The sequence below is a fragment of the Lepidochelys olivacea genome, assembly GCF_965140295.1.
Source record: "Lepidochelys olivacea isolate rLepOli2 genome assembly, chromosome: 10".
NCBI lineage: Eukaryota > Metazoa > Chordata > Testudines > Cheloniidae > Lepidochelys > Lepidochelys olivacea.
This window is the reverse complement of record NC_140420.1, coordinates 50,091,425-50,119,374: the sequence shown is the minus strand read 5'-3', so window position 1 is coordinate 50,119,374 and position 27,950 is coordinate 50,091,425. Positions and strand designations below refer to the sequence as shown.

Below are 27,950 nucleotides of genomic sequence, written 5' to 3'. Positions count from 1 at the left end.
CTTTAAAATAAATTCTTCTTCTAAGTTACTTTATTAACAGTTCTTCAATAAACTAAAACAAAAAGCATTTATCAGCAACTACCACCTTAGTTCAAGTCTATAAAGCACTGATATGTTTTGTCTATCTTCCTAGAATAAATACACTATGTAAAATACTTAGTCCTGCCATGAACGCAGGGGACTGAACTAGATGACCTCTCAAGGTCCCTTCCAGTCCTATGATTCCATTACAAGGTGTCTGATTACATGCTCTCCAATAATTTAACAGCACTAACTCCTTACTGATTTAAAAACAAAAACAAAAAACAGCTAAAAACACAACTATCAGTGCATTTAATTAATGTACAAAATTAACATTCTAATCTACATTCTTGTTTCTTCAGCGAGGTACTTCACAGACCCAGGAGGTAAGTACATTTTAAAGTGTATATTGGGGGCTCTCAATCATGTTCAATGCATTAGTCATGAGTCACTACTTTACTTGTGTTTGGGATTCCAGTCATATCTAAATCCAAACCACTGGGAAGGAACGGTGGGTTAGTACGAACTTGAGAAGAATGTTACAGGACTCCGTTTAAAGCGCCAGATTATCCCTTAATCCTAGAGTGGGGGAGTAGCATAGGGAGAGCACAAAGCATTTTCCCCACTTTGCACATCCCATGCAAAGCTACAGGTACAACTGTAATTAAAAGGACAGGCTCTTTCTGTGAACCTTCAGGGGTGCAAATTACCGAAAAAGCTATTATGCACTATCAGGTGTAGAGGGGAGAGTACTATGCACTATCCAAAGGCTGGCAAGAGCGCTATTTGCTCTTTATTCAAATCTCTCCTTAAAACACATTTCTTCTACTAAGCTTCCCAAGTTCACCCATAAAGGGATTTTTTTAAAGGAAAACTTTCACCATTCTGAAACTGAACCTTATCTGCTTGACTGGTGATCATATGTCTGGATCCCTATTGCCTTTATATATCTGATATAGAGATTGTATATAGTCCTGAGCACACTCAACAAATAATAAATGTTTTTCTATTCAAACATCTTACCTTTGCTTCTTCCTCTTGTGCTTTTTTCACAATTGCTTGTAACTGCACTTCACGTTTAAATTCAGCATGGAGTAATTTTTCCTCCATCATCCTGCGTCTCTGATCCAGTAATTCTTCTTTCCACTTTCGCACATCTTTCTCCTAAACACAGTGAGTTAGTACATTATTAATACAATACAGCAATTAATGTCTGAATTTTCCCCAGTATTTTCTACTTTGTAACCTTTATCTACACTTGTGACAGTACAAAGTTATGCTATCCTGCAAAACCCTGCAGTAACTTCAGTCTAGCTCAAAGGGAATTGAGTAAAAAAATGTTAAAATTAAGTGAGCTCTTTTGATATGTCTCAGCATTTCGAGCACGTTCTCTGAGTAAAAAGGAGTTAGTGTGAGATTTTCTCATAAATCACACAGCGCTTAATGATTTGGCAATAACTCTGTTTAATGATGTCAACACTATTTTACAAGTCCAGTGCAGTATTGTACACAGTATGACAAAAGCCTTTTGCTTCAGGTAATATAACAAACTCAAAAGGAGCCCTCAGACAGGGAGCAGATCAGGCCCTTCTGATGAAGCCAATCCCTAGAAGCAGCAGGGACTCCTGCAGTAACAGCTTGGAGCAGCACGGAAGGGAGAGATATCTGCACAATCACTGGATGCTAGCAGTATGAGAAGACTGTTTTTTACAATCTGAACTATAAACATGATTTTCTTACTGATGGTAACTGCACAGTCCTATACCTACCAGTGATCTCTCCATTTTTCCTTCCTTCCTTTCCCGAACCCATCTCTTCATCCCCAACAATGTCCCTCTTCCCTTTTATTCCTTATTCACCATTTCATTCCCCTTGGCCTGTCTGGCGTGCTCATCATCACCCCAATCAGTGGTTTATGTGTTTTTTGCCCCCTCCCCCGTCCTTTTTCCTGTTTCTTTTCTTTTTACTCTGGCAAGATCTTTGGGGAAAAGTCTGTGTATTCCTATGTATTTGTAGAACACATAGTACAATGGGCACCCAATCTAGAATGAGACTTTGGATAATATAAATAATAATAACATACAAGCCTCCTAGAAAATCAGGTCACCTGTGTCATGCACTAAGATTCTGCTAACTCAGATCCAGAAGACAAGGTTCATTTTGAAGTTAGCTCAGAATTTAATAGTCGAGTATGTGTTTGGACCACGTGAACAAAATATACTCTTCTAAATTAAAATAAACTGGATCTTTTTAACTATAGAAAGCTTACCCGCTCTATCAGTTTTTGAAGCTTTAGCGTTTTCTCTTCACGTAACTTTTCTCTCAGCTGTTGAGCTTTCATCTGTTTCTCCTCATGTTTCTTTTTAGATTCTGCTATTGTTCTTTTAATATAAACATAATAAAATAAGCCAATGAGACAAAGAACTGAGACTGACAATCCTATAAGCAATTCAGCGATCCAAATATATTTAGGAAAGTAAAAAAAGCATTATACCACTGAAATGTAACTTATTTGATTTAATCTCATGTATAGGTGTTTGATTAATATATTTAATATTATCCCTGTTCTGTTCTTTCAAACGCAGAACCTTTTAGCATTTAAACTACTGCACAATACAGTACAAATGTAACAAATTTTATAACAATAATATCCAGCTCTTAAATAAGTTTGTTTCTCCACAAATTACAAAGCACTTTATAAAGAAAACAAGAAATTAACAACATAATAACTGCATGCAACAGTTTAATCTACTTCTATTTTGGCTAGTTAAGTCAGCTGAAAATTCCAAGACCTTTTGCGAGATGGTGAAGAAAGTTTCTCATGCATATGTATTCCATGGCCTGGTGGACGTGCAGGTTCTTCTTCCACTATATCACCCCATGAATTATTTTGACGCCATGATTCACGAGCTGCACAGAAAGGAAACAATCACTTACATAATTTAAAATATAATGTCCAACAATATCCAAATAACATCACTCTGAACTTCTCAGTGATTTGGGAGTCATTTCTATTCCAAAAGCATAACTGAGTATGAAAAAAAAGTCTCTTTCATAAACTATTTTTGTTATTTTCTGTGTTTAGATGAATACATAAATCTTTACCTTCATAATCAGCCAGGACATCATTCCAGTCCATAGACACGCCACAGAAAGATATACTTCCACTGCCCATGCTAGCCTGAAATTTCACAAAATGATCCATGAAATCAAAACATAACTCTTTTACACAATCCTATACTAGCAAAAGGGTGGATTTTATAATGCTGTATAAACTTAGACTCAAGATTAAGGGCAATAAAAGAGATACCCCTGCAGAAATAGAGTGAATCCCTAGAGAACTCATTTTTTGTGTAATTTTTATTTGCAGAATAATGCCTTAATTACAAATAGAAAAGGAGTACTTGTGGCACCTTAGAGACTAACCAATTTATTTGAGCATAAACTTTCGTGAGCTACAGCTCACTTCATCAGATGCATACTGTGGAAAGTATGCATCTGATGAAGTGAGCTGTAGCTCACGAAAGCTTATGCTCAAATAAATTGGTTAGTCTCTAAGGTGCCACAAGTACTCCTTTTCTTTTTGCGAATACAGACTAACACGGCTGTTACTCTGAAACCTGTCATTAATTACAAATGACCGCTCCAGCTGCTACTAAGCATTTTACATCTCTGAAGACTGATAAACTACCATAAAGTACTACAACATGTTTATTGAATCCTGAGTTATGTATTATAGTTATTATGAGTTTCACAGAACTGTCCAAATGCCCCAGCAGGGACTGGGGCTCCACTCTGCTAGGTACTATATAAACATAGTCCTTACCCTAAAGAGCTCACAAGCGAAGGATCCAGTCCTGCAAATATACATGAATCACTTTACTCAGATGAGTAGTCTCACTCAACTAAATTCTATGGAAAGTCACTCAAATGCGTATTTCCACAATTGGGCCTTAAATAATTAATCTCTATGTTTTCAAGATGATGTGTGGGGTTTTAGCTACCTAATTCCCATAGTCACTTACAGCCTCTTCCTGCTACTGCCAGTCACACTGAGTAGTACCCTACTTCATGAGTGGACACACAGATTTCAATGAGACTACTCATGGAGTAAGGTATTACACAACATGAGTAATGGCAGCAAAATTGAGCTTTTGGCTATTAATGTAAATATTACATTAATAGCTTTTGGCTATTAATGTTAATATTTCTTTGAAATTTTGAGGGTAAAACAGACCCCAGCAAGACAGGAAATTTTCTCTTTAAGACAACTAAAAAACCTTAAATGTGCTGATCAAAGACTCATACTAAACATCTCCCTTCAATTTCCATCTCTGCTTTCTTTAAAAGTAGTATATTTTCCAGATAAAATGATTAGATGTTCTGCCAGCTAGTTGGTCTTGCTGACTAATTAGCACCTACAGTAATATACAATACAGAAAGCGAAACACAGTAAAATTAAAAATATCTTACACAAATTTCTATAAATTGATATAGTTTTCACAGTTATTACATGATAATGTAATACATGTATAAACAGTTATTATATTTGCATATAAAATAAACTGTATATAGCAAGTAGGAATGTGAAATTAAATTTTATGCTTACATTCTGATAACTAATATTAGTCATTTTAAAACAGACTGAAAACTCACAGAAAAATCACTATCATTGTCAGTCTCAATGTTAATGTCATTGTTTTCTTCTGCTTCAATCTCTCTAGTTAACTGCTCCTCTTCTGCAATGGCACTAGCTATTGCTTCTTCATTGGCCTTTTCCAGGCGATCTGCTAACTCTTCTTTTTTAGCAAGGACTTCTGCCATAGACTGTATAGAAAATAAAAAATTAGAACTGGACCAGAAGGTTAGAAATAAGTAGCTTTCTAAATATGGATCATGTTACATTTTTAGGTCAATTTACAGTCATTTTCTATATTAGTTGTGGTACATTTAAAGGATACATTTAATGAATTAAGAAAACAGGCTAAAATGCTAGCAGTTTCAAACTAATTAATTAAATAGCTACAAGAACATTTCTTACAATATGATATCAAAATGATCTTCAGGAACACTTTACAAATGAGGAATTTAATCTAGCCTCTGAATCTAGACAATACTGTTGGAAGTCTGAACTCAGTTTTAAGTGGCATCCTTGCAGATCTGCAGTATAGGAACCCAGGTAATACATGTGCTTTGGAAGCTGCAGTATTTCTGGTAGAATGACTTTGGAGAGTTCTAGAACAAGAAGAGGTTCTTTTTTTATAAACTGCAGTAGAACTGAATATCCACTTAGATATTTGCTGATTTGGTATGGGATTCTTCTCAAGCCAAAAACAAGCTATGAGGACTACAAAAACTTGTTACTCTCTCGATACAAAATTTGTGACAATAACTGTACTTTGCATACAGAATGGCCATTCCATGAGAGGATCAGGGATCAGTGTTTAACCATGACTAGCTACATGATGATGAACATAACTTGTCCTTATCTACTACACAGGCCAAAAAGTCATGGCCAACATAATGTCAGCTAACTCAATTATCAGAAGCCATGTTTATACTCAGCAAAATCTCCTAATGTAGGCAAACCCTAGGAGGTGAACGGATAATTCATTCATCATGACCAGTCATTCCTTGGCCCCTCTGCCAAAGCCAAGAACAAGGTGACACCTTTTATTAGAAAATGGTCTTGCATGTCAAAAGTATTTTACTTAGTATCATGAAATAAAGTTATAATTAAGATTAGCAGCCTGTTCTTGGAAGTCCTCTTGCTACAAAGTGACATCCGTGTGTGATGATAATGTATAGGAGATTAATGTCAGAGATTTTAAAACAGTTTCTAGCTTGCTTTATTAGACAAGAACAAGTTCTGTTTGAACAGTATGCAACATGTTTAAATTGTACACAGTAAAATTATTATTCAGATTGTTACATCAGCACTAAGGCACATTTTTTTAAAGTACCAAATTGTTGAAAGGATCAGATAAAACATATTCTTTATGCTGTTTATCCTTCAGAATAAGCAAAGAAAATAAAGAAACAATTATAAGGAAATATTTTATATTGTACAAGCTCCCTGGTAAGACATGGCCCCAAACAATATGTCAGCCATGCCTGCAAGTTGCATAGGAAGACATAAGAAAAGGAATGGGTTGATTTTAGTGGGGAAAGAAGTCTGACCATTCCCATATTGGTTTCCTAATGAATTTCAATAACTCAGGCTCTTCCAATCCAAGCAATTAGTGGAATTACTATAACAATAAACATGAGGCCTGTTTAAAATCAACAATTACGAAAGGAAGTGAAAAATCTTTCTGATCATATATCTAGAAAGAACTTTGTAATCCAAACCAGTGCATTCCTGTATTTTAGCCTAACTCAGATGTCTTACTGTAATCAATTCTAGAGTTGAATGTGCTTGGAAATAGGAAAAAATTATTTTTTTTTCCATACTATATACATTTGGTGCTCTGTGGACTTTTTGACAAATTCTGTAGTAGGCTAACATTAAATATTGTGCAAAGGAGAATGAGAAACCCAAGGCATATCTTTGTAATTTATTCAGAATTCTTGTAAATTGTCTTACCAATCTGGCAGCACTCACATTTGAAATGTCTGAGGGGTCCATTTCACTTTCTATCTTGTTTTTTAATGCTTCATGTTGTTCTTTACTACCAGAGATCAAGGAGGGAGATTCATCAATCTGTAGACTTTCTGAAGTAAGTTCAGTGTCTGTGACAACTGCAGGCATTTCAGAAGGTGTTTGTAAGCAAGAACTGTCCTGTAAAACCACGTTGCCAGTGTTTCTGTTATCTTCTAGTGTGTGTGCTGTGAACTAATAACAGACACATTTACAAAATAAGTTAGATGCAACACACTGATTTTCAAATATCTGCTTGAAAAAGAAGCTAATACAATATGAGGGTTAAGTACAGTATTTTTATGTGATGCAAGTAGTGCTGGCTTTAGTTAAAGTTGCCTGACATTTTCCATCTACTTATAACTTACAGGTTGAAAGTGCTGGGCTGAAGCACATGTTTTTTTGTGTGTGTGAAGCTTTCAGCTAAAAGACCCTTGTGTCTCCATGCTTTGGAGCAGGGATATCTAGCAGCAGGGGTCTCCCTGGTGCCAGGGATGTGCCTTTTGCTATCCTCATAAAAATGTGGCCAAATTGGGCCATATTATAAGCCTCTTAAAAATCTCAGTTTGCACATGTTCAGTACAGAACCATGCCTCATTTGGTGCATAGGCCAGAATGTGCTCGGTGAATAAATCAGCACTGTATAGTGAATAAGGCTGTTGTCTGCAGGATACCTGCTTCATTTGTTGAAGAAGTTGGAAGGTCTGTATGTAGTAAATGAAGCAAGGAACTGCAGGAAGAGAAAGGATGGTCTCATGGTTAAAGCAGTTAAATTCCATTCTGGGGAACTGGTTCTATTCCTCCCCCTGCCAAAGTTCTTATGTGATGTTGGGCAAGTCTCATAAACCAAAATTTTCACAGCTGACCACTAATGGTGTTCATTATATTTTGGGTACCCAAGTTGAGACACCTCAGAAGTGCTGAGAACACACAACTGCAACTGTACACTGCTCTGAACACATAAAGTGATATAAAATGTTAAGTACTCTGAAAAATCAGGGCATACGTAGCTCAAAACCAGGGAGTTAATTCTAGGTTCCAGGTCTGGGAAAACAAAAACGTAGAAGAGGTGACTTTGAGAAAAGAAGACAAGGATAACATGTAGAAATATAGTACAACATTCTTTTATTAAGGCCTACAATCTCCTCTCCCTTTTTCCACAGAGAGAAGCAAGTGAGATTTGAGGGGGTGGAAATATCCCCAAAGCAGCAAAATGCAGGAACTTGTGACCTCACCAAAGTCAGTGTGGTTGCACTGCTGTATAAGTAAAAGCAGAATTGGCAGAAGGGCTATAAGATGTATTCAGTGTTAATACTGGTATATAAATAAAAGCTGGAATATGTTATGTGAGCCCTTACCCTCCAGGGAAGAGGATGGGAGGATTGGTATAGTGGCAGAGCTCCAGGCCCTACCCCTTCCTCAACCCACCTACTTCCTGTATTCTCACAAAAAGATGGCCCCCAGAGCTAAACTACACACATACTGTGGGTTCTCCAGAACCCTGCCACCCACTCCTTATGTAGGATGATAACACTGGTCCTTTTTCAAAAAAGACCATCCAGAATTGCAGAGGCAGGAGCAGGTATGCTTTTTTGAGTGTAACTCTGTTAAATCAGTGGGATTACATGGGTGAATATGAGAGCAAAATTTGGCCTCATATTGTTAAATTAACCAATATGCATACTTTAAGGGTTATCGTTCTAATGACTTAAACATAATTTACACAATTTCGTTTATACTGGCATCAACATTATTTATATTCCAGTCACTGTTGCTAATATACTTATTTGCAATATTTATATTAGCTTGACTGATGTTTACAGTGTAGTCAACACTGTTTATGATAAAATCAATAGTTATATAGCAAAATAAATGGTAATTTTATGAAATAATGTTGAAAAACACAAACATTCCCACTCCAGCAAAAGACTTCAATACAACAATGGAGAAAACTGCCATACATATCTTTGTTACTAAGCTTTCCTAACAATAATATTTTAACCAAACTATATTGACCAGCAAATAATTTCCACCAACATTACTACTGTTACAAATGATATTATTACATGAACTTCTAGTAAAACACATTCCTTTTGACTGCACTGTAATACCTATTCAACTAGGGTTTTATACCATGCTCATACAATAGTTCATTTCCACGCAAAGGATTAAATTTATGGCCAGATTTTGCCTGGCCCTTGCACGGATGCAATTAACAAGAGGAAGCAAGGGATTCTCCCACTCCTTTGCTATTTCTATCACCTCCCTGCATGGAAAGCAGGTAAAATTGCAATCACTTTAGTGCAAACATATATTTTTAGAGTACAGAGACTGTTACCTGCTCACGCCCCCCACATAGGATTCTAGTCACCACCAGAGGAAGTGGGGAGGCGCCACAGTAAGTGTCAAAGGGAAGATTAAGCTTCACTCCTTATACCACCCCTTCAACATCATCCATCAGAGATGTCAGCCACAAAGGGAAGATTAGGCTTCACTCCTCTAAAGAGAGTGGCAAGGGACATACTCCATGAGCCAGGGAACTCCAGGAGGCATTGGAGCTCTGAACCACCCTCAACGTGGGTATGTAGTGTTGATGGCATAATCAGGCACTCACTGAACATAAGTGAATACAGATAATTTTTCTGATATACTTTACTTTTTAATATTTGGTTGTCTGCGCTAGGAGCTACTGTTAAAGCCAAATCTGATTGTATACTTTCAAAAACATTAAAACATTTTGGTTATTGTTGCAACAAATGTGTCCAATCCTGCAGCCCTTATGGGTGAGCAGATCCACTGACTTCAACTAAGTTGCCTACTACCATAACCACGCCCAGTTGTTTTTCTAGACATTGTAAAATATATAGTGCATCTCTATCTGATAAGAGTTTTTTATCACTGTCAATTTATGTCGCCCCTTAATGTTATTCACAATGTAGTTTCTGTATATTAACCATAATAAAAAGGATTTGATAAAAATTCAAAACATTTTAAAACCTTTCGATCAGGTTAAAGACTAAACCACTGTACATAATAACCTCAATTAATGTTTCTATATAAACATTAGTAAAATATTACAATAATAAAGATAAAAAAGTGTTTCAAATTACACTTACCTGAGTCCTTTCAGCAAGAGGATGCTCACTCAGATATAAAGAATCTTTCTGCAGAGGTTCTATATTTTTGGATGCACTATCTTCATCGAATGAATTCTTCTGTTTACTTTCTGATGGTCTGAAGACTACATTTTCTTTGTCACTGTCATCTTTAGCTCTTAGCAATTCTGCAGCTACAGGAGTTTTTGTCGCTACAGCTGTAGATCGAGATCGAATAGGCCTTCCACGCTGAACTGTTTCCCATCCTTCTGCATCCTTTCTTTCTACACAAGGAAACAAAAACACCCCACCAAGAAATAGCTTTATAAATACAATTTTGCAAAGCCACAATTAGCAATTTTATTGTCTAAATTGTTCTTGCACAACAAGAACACCTTTTCTCTTTAAAAATATATGGAAACCTATTAGACACTGTTCAAGAATAATTTTCCTTCCAAGGGACACTATCAGTTTAAAAATCCTGCGCCCCATTCTGAAAACTCCTACGTACATACTTTACTAGTGGGAGTAGTTCCACTGACTTCCAAGGGGCTACTTTCATGAGCCAAGTTACTCCTGAGCATTAGCGTTTGTACTTTTTTTGGGGAGGGAGGGGGGGAGGGAGTTATGTACACATACTTTTTAACAATAGGTTTTCTTATTTATGTTTCTATTACCATTCTCAGGCCCTGATACTGCAATAAGAGCTCGGTGCACAGACCCTTGCATCTGTATAGACCCCAATGACTTCAATGGGCCTCCATTCAAGCACAAGGATCTACCCATGCAGATGCACTTGCAAGACTCAGGCCTTATGCTATTAAAAGTGAAAATATTTTTGAAAATATAATTTAATATTTTTCTATGTATGCTGTTTATTTACTTTTTGCATTTCGCTCAACTTGGATGATAAAAATACACTACTTAGTGTCAATTTCCAGATAAATATTAATATAAAGAGAAGAGATAAGAGTAGAACACCGTCAGGAGTCCTCAATATCCTCCACTAAGTTCTGCAAGGGATGAAAAAAAGTATACGCCACAAAGTTATCCGTGCTAATGTCAAATAAAAACACAAGAAAATACAAACTTACAGATGAGTTGCAAAGATAGAGGGGAAATTAGTTAACCCTACAACAGTGGTTCCCAAACTTTAACAACCTGTGAACCCCTTTCACTAAAATGTCATGTCTCTCGAACCCCCGCCTAAAAATGAATATTTCCAGGGATTTTCTCCTTTACCTGAGTATAAATTATAAAAGCAGTGATCTTGGAAATATAAAATTTATTTTTATATCATGCTTGTTACACACTATTTATTATTAATTATTATTATTTATCATTATGGTATTTTTATTACATTATGAAAATGGCGACACTCTTCCAAGATCTCACTTTCGTAGCTTGTATCGCTTTTGAATAAGCCTGTTATAAGACAAGGCTCCTGTGTTTCATCAAGGAGTATCAGATATGAAACAGCATGAAGGTATTTAAGAAGCCAACTCAAAGAGTTCCTCCTACACAAGCATTCAGGTCTTGAGTAGTCCAAGCACACAACACACGTTACAACAAAGCTTAAACTTCGTAATAATTTTAAAACCAATACTAGCTGCCTATTTAATTTTAAAAACAGCAAAAAATATCCACCTCCTTTTTCATTTGTTATAAGGAGTCTTGAAGTTTAAATCCTTTCAGTGTGATAGATATGCTTGCTTTGATCTGCTTAGCTCTTGGCAGTCCAGGGGCTCCAGGCTGCTGGCCCCGTGCTGCCCGGGATCCCTAGGAACAGCTCTGTCCACCATTAGGGAATTTTTTCCCCGAGAACCCCCTGTAACATTTCACAAACGCCAGTTTGGGAACCATTGCCCTACAATTATGTGCAAAAGCAAGCATAGGAAAGACATTCAGCACATAAATAATTCCAAAATTATTAACTTAAAAAAAAATCTTTTAAAGTCATGTGAAGTCCGGCTGACTGCATCTAAATCACCACGATACTCCAAAAATACATCATTCTGACCACCAAGCACCTTTTGCAGCAGTTTCTAACCTTCTCTCTCCCCCCCACCCACAAAGCAGAGCTGCCCTTCTTTGGGTAAACCCAGACAAATTCTGCCCCATCTTTAGTTGTGGCGCACTCGTTCTGGGACAAAAGAGCAATCAGAAAATCAACAAGCACAATGGAAATGGCCAAAAAGGGATCAGATAAGTGGCAGATTTTAAGTATGTCATGCAATTTTGAAAAGTTTTAGTAATAATATTTTCTATCCCCCATATGTAAAATAAAAACAAAACAAAAATGTTTTAAAGTTCACCTTTAAGATAAATAAGGAAGGACAAGGCACTAAAAGAGTTTTAGACAGAATTTCTTTACACTCAGAGTACATTATATCCACTGACATGCTCTATTTCATGAGGTACAGGTGTGAAACTGGAGCTTTATACTAGACATCGGACACCCATTCCTGTGCTCAAAAGTTTATTTTTTAAAATCTTTTTCCATTTTAATTCACCCATCACCATCTTATATTCTCAACCACTGCAAACAATGCTATTTTAACACAAATTTTGCAGCACTAATATCTTCATTGACATTAGCTCACATAGCTCTTGATCTTGAGCAAAAATTAACATTCACCGAGGTATTATCCCTGGTGCGTAACAATTGTTTTCAGAAGCCTTGAATTATTTTCACAGAGCACGTTAGACATTCTCCACGTGCTAAGTATCAAATGCTGAATTTGGTTACTTGCCCAGTTTCGTTAATGAATAATTCATTCTCTATTTTTACTTGAACTTCCCTGTCTCTGCTTGCTCTGGTATTACATGGAAGTCACAAGCCATCTGTTATCTTCAGGCCCCCACAGTCATTTGGGCCTTATTCAATAAGATAAATTTATCCAAGTATATGCAATACTCCAAGAAGTTCTGCCTTATGAGATTTGTGCTCACTTAAACATTTCTTTGCCAGTGATTTATTACCTAAGCCTACCTGACTTTACCCCATCATTAGTAAACTTTAAGTCCCAGGTAACCTTTATTATATTTTAAATCTATATAATATTACTGTAGGTACTATAGTGGCACTATGGAGAGCTGTGAATGCATGAGTGTCTGGAAGCATAAGCCCAGTAGGAACAGAAATTATTTTCCCACAACTTCTGGTAACCCAAAGATAGGAATATAGGACAGAAGATAGGAAAGAAAAAGAGTAGTAAAGAAAATACAGAGAAAATGCAATGCTGTAAGAAGCAATAAATCTTGACAGTCATAAGAAGAAGCATTGTCTCCCCAAGAGCTGACTCAGGCAATGGATATCGGTAAAATTGTTAAGAGACCTAAATCATGGGATCTAGTAAAACTACTATTCACAACGCTTTTTTTTTAAATGACGGAAAAGAAGAGAAGTACAATTTCCAACAGGGATTATGTCTCCTTAATGTGCAATAAATCCTGCTTTGACAACCTAGAAGGGAACAAACTATGCCTTGATATCTGTGGTGATATTTCTCCAATTTGCTCCTAGTGGAGGTCTGTTGAAATTGTCATACATGTAACCAGGCGCAAGATCAAGCTTGCAGGAGTAGAGCTGAGCCAAAAGTAAACCTGACAAATATCACGTTCTGTGAACAAACCACTCTTGACTAGAGCTTTAGAGATTGAAAAAATATTCTATCTCAATTTATTCTGGCCTACAGAGTCAAAGCAGGAAGGGCAAGAAGGAAAGGGAAAGAGGAGAGGGAAGGATGTAAGAAAGATACAGAGGGGAAGGAGGAAAATAAGATACATATACAAAACACAGACATACAGCAAGGGAAAGTGAGTGGGCAACTGTTGCACAAGCCATGGAGAGAGCAGGAAGAGAAAGAAGAGACTAAACAAGGAGACAGAGAATCAAAAGGTAACTAACACTGGGCTACTACACATTACAGAATCATATTCTTGACATTTATACTTGGATTAATCTTCTAAATTTTGAAAATGTATAAAACTAAGAGTTTTGGGAAAATGTGTTTATTGACCTGTAACTGGAATTATCTGAAAATATTATCCCCATAAAGTCACCTGGCAAGACAAACATTTGTGGCAACTGTGGAGGCAGTATATTCTGAGAATTCCAGTTAAAATTAAGTAACCTTCTTTTCTCCTTCAACAATGTCTTAACAGGTTTCAGAGTAACAGCCGTGTTAGTCTGTATTTGCAAAAAGAAAAGGAGTACTTGTGGCACCTTAGAGACTAACCAGTGTATTTGAGCATAAGCTTTCGTGAGCTACAAATCTGTTAATGTCTTAACAGATTACTCCATCTTGGATATGAGTAAGCAGCAGTCATGAAAAAGATCTACATAGATAAATTTGAAGTCATGCCACAAAACCGAGCATCTGACCTACTAGGTAAAAGGGAAATGAAGAAAATGAAAGGTTTTTGATGCCCTTTACCAAGTTTATTTTTATTTTAAAAAGTTTGCTTTTAAATTAGAAATATTTCACAATGACTTTTCCCTTTTTGATGGAGGACTTTTTGGAAAACTGGAATGGGCTGCTGCCAACCCAAGTACCTGAAATCTGAGCTGCAGCTTTCCCATTTCTCTAACAACAGGAGAAGATATTGGGTCCAATTCTCAGGTCCCAGTCTGCCAGCACAACACACAGACTTAAATACAGTGGATCCAGGTAGTAGAGGATTCCCTGTAGCAGCACTACACCACTCTCTTCTTTGTTGCCAGCACAAGGTGTACACAGCCAAGAGAAAGAGGGGTACAGCTTTCGTCTTAGCTAAGACTAGAATGCCAAAAACTGAAAATTGATGTAATAAGAAAATGAAAGGCTATCAGGCCTGGTTGTCTACTTTTTGGAGAGGGACTAACTGATTCCCGGAATCCAGTACATTGTATAGAGAAAAAAAATCTCTCTGAATATCACAATGTAAAATTAGTAAAATTTGCTTGTCACTCATTTCAGAACTGGCAAAACAAACCATTTTTTATTAATTTGGCCTGGTGAAGGGAATCTCAGTTTTACGTGTATTTAACGGTCGGTCCCTGGTTTTAGCTTGAAGTTGTCTGTCTGTACAAAAAATAGAAAAGCTGGTAAAATTCTGCTTCCAAACAAGTTTTTGATCCCGTCAACAGAATAAAATTCAGTCTGCTCTCTATTATATCCAGAATAGAATACAATAACCAGATCACTCTGTTCAAAAGCTGAACCTGACCCACATCGTGGTCAGCTTCAGTTCTTTGCATTTTTTAAAAAGGGACTAAATTAATGCTTGAAACTTTAGCTGCCTACTTCAAAAATATGGGCAAAGGCTGGATCTTCCAGAACAGCCATTCCCTTTGCCCTCTTCCCCTGCAGTTACAGACACATACAGATGATCTATAAGGAGTCACCAGTTTCTTCAATGTCCCAATAACACACATCTTGATCATCTTCATCATCAGAGTTCACCTTAAATAGATGTCACAGGTGCTATGTCAGGGAAGGAAACTGGAGAGTTGAAACTGGTGCCAAAACCACCAGTATTAAGACAATCACTGCAGATAAATGTGTTGTCAGCTGTGCCATCTACTAATGAATTCAGTCCAGTGCATTCAGGCCTCTCATGGAACTGAGGACTCCATCCAGTGCCAGTGTCAGGTCAGTGCTGTTAAGCACCAAAATTGCTGCAAAGAACCACATCTCTATCAAAGCTGTTCTGCTACAGCAATATTTCCTATTGTTGTATCTGAGAATCTTTTGGCTTGCGTACCTGTCTACATACTATTCACAGCTGGGTTCTTGAAGATTTTAGGGATTGCCAATAGGTATTGAGGACAGCAGAAGTCACAAACTGAGAGATAACCTGTCACTTCTTTAAATGGGTTGAACATGGTGCTTTAAAGACAGCGATGCCACATTCTATGAAGAATCGGTGCCAAGTCCCCTGGGATAGCACATTATACTACTAAGGGAATTGAAACCTTGACACAGGCAAGTAACACAGGCATTTCAGGTCTTAGAGCATGCGCCACAGAGATTGAAAATGATTTTGCAAGCTCCACCTTTCCACAGTAGTTACGCATGTCCATAAAGGATATTCTCTCTCTACAATAGGCAAACTTAAAGAAAAGCTTCTGGTACATCTTCCTTCTTACACATCTGTAAGCAAGGTGGAAAAAGAGAGACAAGTGACATGGTGAAGTGTGGCATGATGGGGTCTCCATCCCACGCAGGACTGTCCAGGGTTAAGATAGCCGGGTAGGCCAATTAAGTGCCCAGGCTGCACCTGAAGCTGCACCTGAAGGAGGAGCCAGGACAGAGAACTAAGTGATTGCAAGCAAGCCAACCTGTGCAGGAACAGGCAGGGCCTATAAAGCCAGGTAGAGGGCTACAGACTGGGGCTGCTGAAAAAGGGCATTTGTTCCCTGGGAAGAGGGAGGAGTGCTTGGAGGCTGCTGGGAAAGGCTGCAGGAAGGCACACAGCAGTCACTCCCTTGAAAGGGGGAGGAGGGTTCTTGGAGCTGGTACATGCAGAGAGAGAAGGGGAACCAAAATGTAGGAAGCAGTCTAGGGAAGGAGCAGTGAAGGCAGAGAGAGGAAGTCCAGAACTGCTGAGCTGAGGGTCCCTGGACTGGAACCAAGAGAAGATGGTGGGCCCAGGTTCCCCTACCAGCCACAAAAGGGTGTGGTGTAGAACTGAGGCAGTGAATGGGAGGCTGCCTAGGACTGCTGATGGACTGAACCCCGGAAGGGGGAATGCTGAGTGACCTAGCCAGAGGCCTAAGTCACGAAGGAGATACTGAGGGTCCTGGACAGAGAGGAGCTGGAGACCAGAATCGGAGTGATGGTGTGCAATCTGTGGATGGGAGTGTCGGCCTCAAGAGCTAATCCTCAGAGTGACCAGGAGGAGACATCAGCCCAGTGGTGACAGGTGCACCCTGTGACATGCAGTGATAGCATGCTGAGCCAAAGTTCACAGATGGAAAGATTGGGTGAGGGGAGTAAACAGGGCTTGAAACCCTGAAGTGTTGAAGACACAGGTTGTTGATGAAAAATCCTGATATGGATTAAGACTGTGAAGTGCCCTAGAAAAAGCAAGAGGAAACCCAAATCCTCATCGATACACCTACAAGTTTGCCCCAGGAGGACTCAGAGACTGTTCAGTGGCTCAGCAATATCAGTGACAGAGCAGGGCCCTTTAGATGGTCCAATAAAACTAAGATGCAGGGTACAAATCCTCTCAAGTATTTCAACAATGAGCGTACTCAGTACAATACTGAGTAACTGTACTGAGTACAATCTGTACTCAGCATGAGCTAGTGCACCAATAGAAGAATCAAAATTTAGGTAGTGTAACAAGAAGTAACCATTCCCTGGTACTTTGTGCTTAAGTCTTAAGCACAAAGTGTTTTCTGTACAAGCATGGTACCCATATGCCACTGCTATAGGAAGAGTCTACAGCCCCTCTTGAGCTTCTTTTTAAGACCGTGGATTTCTCTGAACAAGATAGTCCCACCTCTTTTCTTGCTCCTATGAAGTAAGAATTTCTTCCGTCTCCTGGGATGTTCAGCCAGCATCTGTTCTGCAACATTAATAGCCAAATCTAAGTCAGCTGCATCTGTTTTAGGAACTATAGAGAAGAAGCTAATTCAAACTTAAACACAACATTTAAACATATTCTCACTTAGTTGCAGGCTACAAGAAGCAATTCAAATGATAGCTGTAAACCCGTTCTTTCTATTATCAACCTTTTATTTAATGTGTGTTTCTTTGAGAGAACAGCCTGTCACTTTTATCAGGACAAAATAAATATCCTTTTGCATGGCTTGTCTTTCATCACTCCTCCCCTTTCAGACACAGTGTCCTTTGCTTATGCTTCTGTGAATTGATGTGCTGAGGAATGAAAAGTGCTCTTTAACAAGTTCCTTCAGCCTCGCTTCTACTATACAATTACTGTGGTATTTTTTTAATAGATGTATGACAGGTGCTTCAACGACCCAGAAATTTGAAGTTATGGAAGCAAAGAATCACATCCTGAAAGGATGCACCCAAGAATGGGAATCCACTGAGATGGGGAGGTATGATAGATGCGTTTTCTTTTTGCCGAGATAATGAGAAATAAATTAGATCTTTATTAAAGCTGAAAGAGTTGTAATCAAAGATGCTGTCAGTAACAGGTAGATACGAAGCAGTTGTGGTACACTTCAAGCACAAGTAGTAGCTGATTTCCAAAAAACATTCAATTTTTAGTTACAAAAATGTACAATTGGAAACAAAAAAAATACACAATTCTCACAAACAGACCAAGCTTTGAAAATCATTGTATTTCCTCCAGTAGTGGGCTCTCAGAAAGGTCGGAATTTATAGCCCCTTTTCCTATTCCTTAGATAGGAATTCCTATCTTACTGTCTGCTCACCACCAAACTCTTCAGTCTATTATTTGTAATGCGGTAGTGTCTAGAGACCACAATCATACAGAACCCATAATGTTTGGCATGGTATAAACGCAGTCCCTAACCAAGGAGTTTACAATCTGAATAGATTCATCATCTTATAGGAACCTTTTCCAGTATGCAACTCAAAAGTTGGCATATACTAGATCAAGCAGCAACAGACTGCACTTCTCTCCCTTCCAGCATGTAAATATTCTTATGCTGAGTGTAGTTTTCCTTTATTTTGTTCCTCAGGAGATGGCACCTCATGACAGTAAAGAATCTGTAAAGTGTTTTAAAACAGACACATTTCATTTAAAACTTGTAGTTTGAGATGATTTCCTTCAAAGTTTTCCATTTTTCACAGCAGTCTCAAAGTACTGCAGCTCTAATATGGGTCAGAATGCTCAGTCTCCTGGGCATAAATCAGACTTCTTCAGCTACTGTATGAGGTATAGTTCATATATGTCCAAAAAAAAAGCTGGTGATATCTGCTGCTCCTCACTTCTCCTATACATTAATTAATTTTATTTTTATATGAAAATCACATATATCACTGAAATAAATCATATGCCACACTGGAGTCCTGTCATGTCGTAGCTGCAATTTATCAGTTTTCCATTTTATACATATGATGTCAAGAATACATAAAAATGCTAGACCAAAAACAAAAAAACTGTTGAGTAGAAGTGACACTAGAGACAGGAGGTAATTTTAAAATGATGCTCAGGGAGATAGACTAATAAAATAGCAGGACAAAATGGATGTGAGACAAGAAATGAGTAAGCTTTCGACTGTTCTTTTCTGACCATATGAAACTGCAGTTACAAAACTGAATTAATTTAAATTGTAAGATACTTTGAGGCTGTAAACACGTTTGACCTTTGTAAAACACCATGGAAATGTACAGATCTATATAAGGTGCATAATTTTTACTACCAACACTAAGTGCATGTCTTTCTTTTCTAGTAGTTTTTCTTTAAGATACTATATATCTTAGAAATGGGATTCTAAATTATTTGGGGGGGGGGAGGGATATCCACTTCCTCTATCTCAACGCTGTGTTTGCATAAGGAAAACTGGGTCAATAAATTAAAAGATAAATGGGGAAAACAATCTTTGGAGAAAACTCCAAGGCCCCAATATATGCTGGCAGAGAGAGAGAGAGAGAGAGAAAGTTCATAAAGCAAAAGGCAAAGTTTTTGTCTGTTTTTTTTTTACTATTTCCAGTGAAACGATCTTTTCTAGAGCAAAAGGCTGTGAATTAAAAGCTTCTCCAAGGACACTCTTTAAACAAAGGGAAAGGAACTACAATATAGTGTGGCAACTCTTCAGAGAAAGAACAAGCCATCCATTATCACTTCTTTAGCATAGGTCTAGTGCGTGAGTCTCTGTGGACACACATCTTCAAGCTCTTTTGGAAAATATCAAAGATTATTCTTTCGGGGCCATTTGTACGTTTCTGAACCTGAGAATCAAAACACTTTTTGCTTTTAAGTTGTGATCCCTGATGTCCATGAAGCAGTTTAGAAAACAAACCTCTGAAGGTGTTTTAAAGAAAGATAAATAGTAGTTTCATTAAACCAAAAGTTTAGTCACAGTTTTTTTTCCTATATGAGGTGTCAGGTAGGTTACTAGTCAATGCAAAGTTATCAGCACTTGAAAAAACACATTTACTGAGGGAAATCTTCCTCAACTTCAACAGCAGCATTGAAAAAGCAATGCTGGAAGAACCTACATTTTGATCATTAATTTAATTTTACTGTTATTTTATGTAAAACTAAATTGGTGTACTCTAACAACAAAGTTGTGATTTTGACGATTTATTTTTGTTATGAAATAATTCATCTCACATTGAACTAACTTTTCAATAGCTGGGCCATAACAATAATTTTAGATAATAGCTCACTGAAAGACACTTGCCATTTCTCCGTGATGACTTCTGCACTGGTGTTGGCATGCAGGTTTGTGTAGTTGCTAGCTCTGGAGTGGCAGCTTTAGCTCCATGGTTAGCTTTCACCTTATCAGCCCAACTTACACCTGAAGGAGCCAGACGAGTGGTAGCAATGGTCACAGATGGATTCCTAAGTAAAAAAATAATTCATAGATGTAACACTTTCTGATCAAATAATGGAACAGTTTATCGGAGAATTTCTTACCTGTTCATTTCTTTTGTTTTGGCTTTTGGTGGCTTAGATTAAAGGAAAAAGAAAAGGAGTACTTGTGGCACCTTAGAGACTAACAAATTTATTTGAGCATAAGCTTTCGTGAGCTACAGCTCACTTTATCACACCTTACCTGAGCACTCTCGTTACAGTGTGTATGATAACACCCATTGTTTCATGTTCTCTGTGTATATAAATCTCCCCACTGTATTTATCCGATGAAGTGAGCTGTAGCTCACGAAAGCTTATGCTCAAATAAATTGATTAGTCTCTAAGGTGCCACACGTACTCCTTTTCTTTTTGCGCATACAGACTAACACGGCTGCTACTCTGAAACCTTAGATTAAAGAGGGTGGCTCTAAAAAAATGGCACCTGTTGGCAACCAATAGAAAGCTCTTATTCTTGCCTCCATCTCTCTTTCTATACTTACACAATTTCCAGAGTGGAAAATCTTCTTGATATTTAACTTGGAAAAAACATACAAAACTTTTCTCACTGACCTAAAGGGTGAGTGACAGCAACAGTGGAAACCAGGACACAGAAAAGAACTAGCAGATTAAAAAAACATTCTTTTTGGATCCTAGCTTACCAATGGCTCAGATGAATGAGTACTGTTTAGCATTCCCTATTATACAAAATAATTTCAGAGAGAAGAAGCAAGTAGTGCTGTAGGTACAAAGGCCCAGAGTCAGACTGTTTACACTTTCTCCATACACAGACAGCAGTGGAACTTTAATTCAACAAGAAGCCAAAGTCTCAAACAAACTATTAAATTAAAAATTAAAAGGGAACTAATAACTGAGGAAAGAACTCAGCACTTTGGTGATTAGAGAACATGGTTCCCAAATGCGGCATCCTTTGATGGAAAGACATCAAGTTTGTAAGGCAGTAAAGAAGTGTTTGGGGAGCACCAAGTAGCCAATTGCACAATGCCCGCAAAGAGGTCTCCCTGTTCTCTGCCCAAGAATCCACGATGCCTTGTGTAGAAAGGGCTATGAGCTTAGCCAAGCACAGACTGCTGTGTTATGGGCTTCTGCTATAAATATAGAATATACACAATAGGCTACAGGACAGTGATAGAAGGCAGATATATTAGCCCCAGGTTGAGTAGGACCCTTTTCCCTGGGTAAGGTAACAGGAAAGGTACCAGAACAATCAGGAACTTTCTGGAAACAATTAAGAGAGACAGGCTGATTAGAACACCTGCAGCCAATCAAGAAGCTGCTAGAATCAGTTAAGGCAGGCTAATCAGGGCACCTGAGTTTAAAAGGGAGCTCACTTCAGTTTGTGGCGTGCGTGTGAGGAGCTGGGAGCAAGAGACACTAGGAGCTGAGAGTGGGAACACATACTGTTGGAGGATTGAAGAGTACAAGCATTATCAGATACCAGGAGGAAGGTCCTATGGTGAGGCTAAAGAAGGTGTTGGGAGGAGACCATGGGGAAGTAGCCCAGGAAGTTGTAGCTGTTGTACAGCTGTTCCAGTAGGCACTCTAGACAGCTGCATTCCACAGGGCCCTGGGCTGGAACCCAGAGTAGAGGGCAGGCCCAGGTTCCTCCCCCCAAACCTCTCAACTCCTGGTCAGACACAGGAGGAGTTGACCTGGACTGTGGGTTCATGAAAACGGCCAAACTGAGGGCTGCCGTGAAGCTCCAAGGCGAGCAAATCCGCCAATAAATGCAAGACCCACCAAGGTAGAGAAGGAACTTTGTCACAACTGGTGTCAGAAGTGGGATCTGGTGTACACAGCGTGGCAGAAGAAGGAGGGTGTTGTATAAACCCTCTCCCCTTTTTTTTTTTTTTAAATTTTTTTCCCCACCACAATGGAGGACATAGTGCGGGCACTGATACAAGCCACGGCTGCCCAGCAGGAGGCTACCCGTGACCAGGCAGCCACCCAACAGGAGACAGTGCGGCTGCAGCAAGAGACTAATCGCTTGCTGATGGACCAGGCTGCTCAAGACCGGGCTACGTTGCAGCAACTGGTAAACCAGGTAAGGGCCCTTACAGAGCTGAACCGCGGCCATGATGGGATGCAGATCATGCAGGCCCGCAACTGGCTGCAGAAAATGATGCGGGGAGGATGATGTAGAGGAATACCTCCTGGCCTTTGAGAGGACAGCCCTGCGGGAGGCTTGGCCCCAAGAACAGTGATCTGGCATCCTCACTCCCTTCCTGTTTGGGGAGGTCCAGAAGGCCTACTATGATTTGCCTGAAGAGGCTGCGGCAGAATACCCCCAGCTGAAAGCAGAGATCCTGGCCAGATCTGGGGTAACGACCGCAGTGTGGGCCCAGCGATATCATGAGTGGAGATACCAGGAAAACAAAACTCCACAGTCCCAGTTATATGACCTCATCCATCTCGCACAAAAGTGGTTACGAACTGAGTCCCGGAGTCCAGAGGAGATACTAGAGGTTCTGGTCATCGAGAGGACTACCACTAGACCTTCGCGCCTAGGTAAGCCAGAACGAACTCTCCACCTATGGTCACAGATGGTAGAAAAGCGAAGGACGGCGAGGGAGCTGACTCGACCAGTTAAGGAAGAAGCACCCCGGGTTAAACTAGCAGCACCAAGCCCTAGAGCTCTGGTGACTGTGCCACTAGGAGAGCCCAGGTGGAAAAAGAGAGGGGCTGAAGGCCCACGAGAAGCCACAGAGTCGGAGCACTGAGGGGGAAGAGGATCGTGATGTTATACCGCCCAAACCAAGAGACCGAGGAGCGCCTAGGGCTTCATACAGATGTTACACCTGCGGGGAGTGGGGACACATAGCTGCACAGTGTCCCAATGCTGAGGAGCCTATGCAGTGTAACCTGGGGAACTGGGCAGACCCATGCTCCCTAATCCACCTTGTGGGGGTCTCACTAACCCCACATATGTACACCAGACCAGCGAAGCTAAATAGGGTAGAGACCACGGCACTGGTTGATTCGGGGAGTGCTATCATCTTGTCTCAGGGAAGCTCGTGAAGTATAGTCAGCTGCTGTGGGCTAAGCATACAGGGATAACATGCATCCATGGGACAGCTGGTTATTACCCCACCATCCCAGTAAAAATCAAGATTCAGGGAATAATACTGAGATAGCAGCATGTGTCATACTCCCATACCCAGTGCTCATAGGTAGGAACTTCCCAGGGTTTGAAGACTTACTCCTGGTAGGGGAATTAGAGAAAGGGGCAAACCCTGAAGTCAGTGAGGCATCCACAGTAGACTGTCAACCCCCAATCTTCTCTGAAATATCTCCAGATTTGTTCTCCACTCCCAGAGAGGGTAGAAAATCGAAAAGGGAAAGGAGGGTAACTAAGGCCTTGGGAACCCGAATAATGGCCCAAAGCCGGAGGTTCACTCTCGTAGGTAGGCGGACCCGAGCAGCTGAAAAGGAGGCCACCCAGGAGGGAGAAGCACCCGAGTCTCACTCACACCCTAACGACTCTAAACCAGTAGAGGCGACAGGGACTGGCCCCCTAGATCTCCGGCAGATTAGCCCTTGGCACCACTAGGTTTTGTAATGACTTTCGCCGGCTGAATGAGATATCCAAATTCGATGCATACCCCATATCAATGAGTTAGTTGACCGCCTGGGCAATGCCAGATTTTTGACCACCCTTGATATAACAAAGGAATACTGGCAGATTCCCCTTGCCAAAGATGCAAAAGAAAAGACGGCACTCTCTACCCCAAAGGGTCTGTTCCAATATACGTTTTTTCCTTTTGGACTGCATGGGGCACCTGCCACCTTCCAGCGTCTTATGGACAAGCTCCTATGGCCCCATACCAGTTATGCAGCGGCATACCTGGATGATGTGATTATTCACACCCCCGACTGGAAAATCCACTTAGAAAAGGTGGAAGCGGTTCTGGACACGCTAAAACAGGCTGGCCTCACAGCCAACCCAGCCAAGTGTGCTATAGGGCTAGCTGAGCCTAAATACCTTGGCTACATTATAGGAAGGGGCATGGTCAAGCCCCAACTAAACAAACTAGAGGCAATCCAAAATTGGCCCCAGCCGAATCGGAAAAAGCAAGTCCGGGCATTCCTGGGTGCGGTGAGGTACTACCGACGATTTATTCCCCATTTTGCTACCAGAGCAAGTCCCCTGATAGACCTGATAAAAGCCCGGCATCCAGATATGGTGAAGTGGACAGATACCCAGAGAAAGCATTCATGGATCTGTGGACAGCCCTCTGCAGTAACCCCATGCTTATAGCCCCAGACTTCAACAAAGAATTCATTTTACGAACAGATGCATCTGAAGTAGGATTGGGAGCTGTCCTATTGCAGATGGTCGGACATGAAGAACACCCAATCCTCTACCACAGCAGGAAACTCCTCCCGACAGAGCAGAAGTATGCCGTGGTTGAAAGAGAGTGCCTAGCTGTGAAATGGGCCATAGAAACACTACATTATTATCTTCTGGGATGAAGGTTTACCCTTGTGACCAACCATGCACCCCCCCAGTGGATGCATCGAAATAAAGAGAAGAATGCAAGGGTGACCAGATGGTTCCTGTCCCTACAACCTTTCCAGTTCACCATAAAACACCGGGCTGGAAGCCACCATGGCAATGCAGATAGCTTGTCACGAGTACACTGCCTGACGTCCCAAGTTGCCCAACCCCATGGTGTTGAGCAGGGCAAGGGGGATACGTGACAGGGTCGGGCCAGATGGCTACAGGACAGTGATAGAAGGCAGATATATTAGCCCCAGGTTGAGTAGGTCCCTTTTCCCTGGGTAAGGTAACAGGGAAGGTTCCAGAACAATCAGGAACTTTCTGGAAACAATTAAGAGAGACAGGTTGATTAGAACACCTGCAGCCAATCAAGAAGCTTCTAGAATCAATTAAGGCTGGCTAATCAAGGCACCTGAGTTTAAAAAAGACCTTACTTCAGTTTGTGGCATGTGTGTGAGGAGCTGGGAGCAAGAGGCACTAAGAGCTGAGAATGAGAACGCATACTGTTGGAGGACTGAGGAGTACAAGCATTATCGGACACCAAGAGGAAGGTCCTACGGTGAGGATAAAGAAGGTGTTGGGAGGAGACCATGGGGAAGTAGCCCAGGGAGTTGTAGCTCTTGCACAACTGTTCCAGGAGGCATTCTAGACAGCTGCAACCCACAGGGCCCCAGGCTGGAACCCGGAGTAGAGGGTGGGCCCTGGTTCCCCCCAAACCTCCCAACTCCTAGTCAGACACAGGAGGGGTTGACCTGGATTGTGGGTTCACTAAAATGGCCAAACTGAGGGTGGCCGTGAATCTCTGAGGCGAGCAAATCCGCCAATAAGCACAGGACCCACGAAGGCAGAGGAGGAACTTTGTCACACATTATACAAGGCTGAGGGGAGATATGACCTCTCTATAAATACCTAAAAGGGATAATATGCCAGGGAGAGAGAGAAATTATTTAAGTTGAGCACCAATGTGGACACAAGAACAAATGGATATAAACTGGCCATCAACAAGTTTAGGCTTGAAATTAGTTCAAGGAGTGAAGTTCCTCCATCAGAGGAGTCAAGTTCTGGAATAGCCTTCTAAGGGGAGCAGTGGAGCAAAAAACCTAACTGGCTTCAAGACTGAGCTTGCTAAGTTTATGGAGGTGATGTTATGATGAAATTGCCTACAACGGCATGTAGCCGATCTGTGATTGATAGCGGCAAATATCTCCAACAGCCAGTGATAGGACGCTAGATGGGGAGGGTTCTGAGTTACTACACAGAATTCTTTCCCAGGTGTCTGGCTGCTGAAGCTTGCTCACATGCTCAGGGTCCAACTGATTTGCCATATTTGGGGTCAGGAAGGAATTTTTCCCCCGGTCAGATTGCCAGAGACCCTGGGGTTTTTTGCCTTCCTCTGCAGTGTGGGACACGGATCACTTGCAGGTTCAAGCTGCTGTAAATGGTGGAGTCTCTGTAACTTGAAGTCTTTAAACCATGATTTGAGGACTTCAGTAACTCAGCCAGAGGTAAGAGGTCTATTTCAGGAACGGGTGAGTGAGGTTCTGTGGCCTGCGATGTGCAGAAGGTCAGATTAGAAGATGATGATGGTCCCTTCTGATCTTAAAAGTCTATATGGATGCAGGGATCTTCCTTTTGACTGACTTTTTTTAGCACAATCTTATATAACACAGCTGCACCTGCTGATTCCTTGTAACAGGTGTGATTTCTTAACTCCACAGGCTGTAACAGAGATAGAGGTAGCCATCTAGTCAGAAGGAACTAGGTACATAGACATGGAATAGCCAGGCTTGGGAAGAAAGCTTAGGCTGAAGTCAGGGCTGGCCACTCGAGTACATAGCCAGGGTCGCAGACGGGTTTGTACAAGACTTTCTGCCATCCATGCTACCATGGTTTCACTGCTATGGTTATTTGAGCTAGCTGGATCAAAGTTAAGCCGATATGTCTACACATGCTAGTTACACCTCTGACTGCAATGTAGACATACCCTGAATGAGAAAGAGAGAAAGGAAGGCATGTAGATATCTAAAGGGTGACAAAATAAGAGCATTCCATTAGCTGCCGTCTTGCCTTAATAACTTATGGGAATTGTCAACCATCTCTCTGCGCTAGTGACAAGGTAAAACCAGAAACACAAAATTAAAACTATTATTTGAGGGGAAAAAAAAGCAAAGCTGAACATATATATATATATATATAACAATGACTTAAGTGAAAAACATTCCTAGAGAGTTTTATTATGTTGGTTGTTAGTCTAAAGAGCTTTTATGCTATTTCCCCGTTTTTCACTCCTCGTTTGATTGCTTTTATTTACTCCCATTATCATCTTGGTCATTTTCATCCTCTATGTAAGCAGATGGACAACATTCCCAAAAGTTAGTAGTAATATACCAACTTCATATGCTCATTGACCTGCACGATATGTTCCAAGAACAGAGAGACCAGCAATCACTCAACCCTGTTACACACCAAGGACACTGCTACAATACAAATAAGTCCCCAGTCCAGCACTGAGGACTCCACAGGAGTACCACACAGTTCTCAATCCAGGACTGGGGCATAAGCCACCAAACACCTCCTGAGTTAATAGCTGAATTTGCTGCAAATTTCTTTATACAATAATAATTTGGTACAGAGAAGTACTAAGAAGATATGAGCACCATCATTACTAGGTGGTGTTGGAGATGGATTAGTCATGTGCTTCAGATGGAAACTGATTCCATCACCAGAATAGCAATAAGATGGAAACCTGAAGGCAAGCAAAAACGACGTCACCCAAAAACAACATGGCGAAGAACTGTGGAAGGTGAGCTGAAAAACCTGGGGCACAGCTGGGGAACCACTGAAAGACTTGCCAGAAACAACAGGAGTGGAGCTTTGTCGGTGCCCTAAATGCCAGAGGCATAATGGGTACTACCTAACTAACTGAGAGGTTTTACAATTATTAGTTTGGTCTTAGTGGCAAGGATTTTCTAGTTTTCTTTTTTGTGAAAATTAGAACTGACTACTTGATATTCAGATAGATACTTAAAATAGATATATTTAATTTTTGAATATTATAGCTCCTTCTTAGTGTAACAAATTTCTCTATCAAACATAACTTCTGACACTAATTTAGAAATATTTGATATAAAGCAGCTGAACATTAGAACCACAGTGGAATAAATACTCT

The 27,950-nt window shown here is 40.2% G+C and overlaps 1 protein-coding gene and 1 long non-coding RNA gene across 5 annotated transcripts in view; one reads left to right on the top strand and one right to left on the bottom strand.

The window, feature by feature from the left end:
- Positions 1 to 27,950, bottom strand: part of SCAPER (S-phase cyclin A associated protein in the ER) — a 348,781-nt gene that overhangs the window by 243,210 nt on the left and 77,621 nt on the right. For 3 of the 4 annotated variants that reach the window (XM_084641327.1, XM_084641328.1, XM_084641330.1), the window contains 9 exons: positions 20,090 to 20,250; positions 17,251 to 17,316; positions 9,778 to 10,040; positions 6,608 to 6,856; positions 4,678 to 4,848; positions 3,127 to 3,202; positions 2,814 to 2,931; positions 2,291 to 2,402; positions 1,045 to 1,185 (listed from right to left, as the gene is read on the bottom strand). In XM_084641327.1, coding sequence (XP_084497453.1) covers positions 1,045 to 1,185; positions 2,291 to 2,402; positions 2,814 to 2,931; positions 3,127 to 3,202; positions 4,678 to 4,848; positions 6,608 to 6,856; positions 9,778 to 10,040; positions 17,251 to 17,316; positions 20,090 to 20,250 — 1,357 coding nt within the window. The remainder of the gene's footprint in view (positions 1 to 1,044; positions 1,186 to 2,290; positions 2,403 to 2,813; positions 2,932 to 3,126; positions 3,203 to 4,677; positions 4,849 to 6,607; positions 6,857 to 9,777; positions 10,041 to 17,250; positions 17,317 to 20,089; positions 20,251 to 27,950) is intronic. The other variant, XM_084641329.1, reaches the window with a different exon arrangement.
- LOC311527395 lies at positions 334 to 10,579 on the top strand. The gene is made up of 3 exons (XR_014713324.1): positions 334 to 407; positions 1,559 to 1,710; positions 10,443 to 10,579. It is a non-coding gene; the product is annotated as an uncharacterized lncRNA (long non-coding RNA).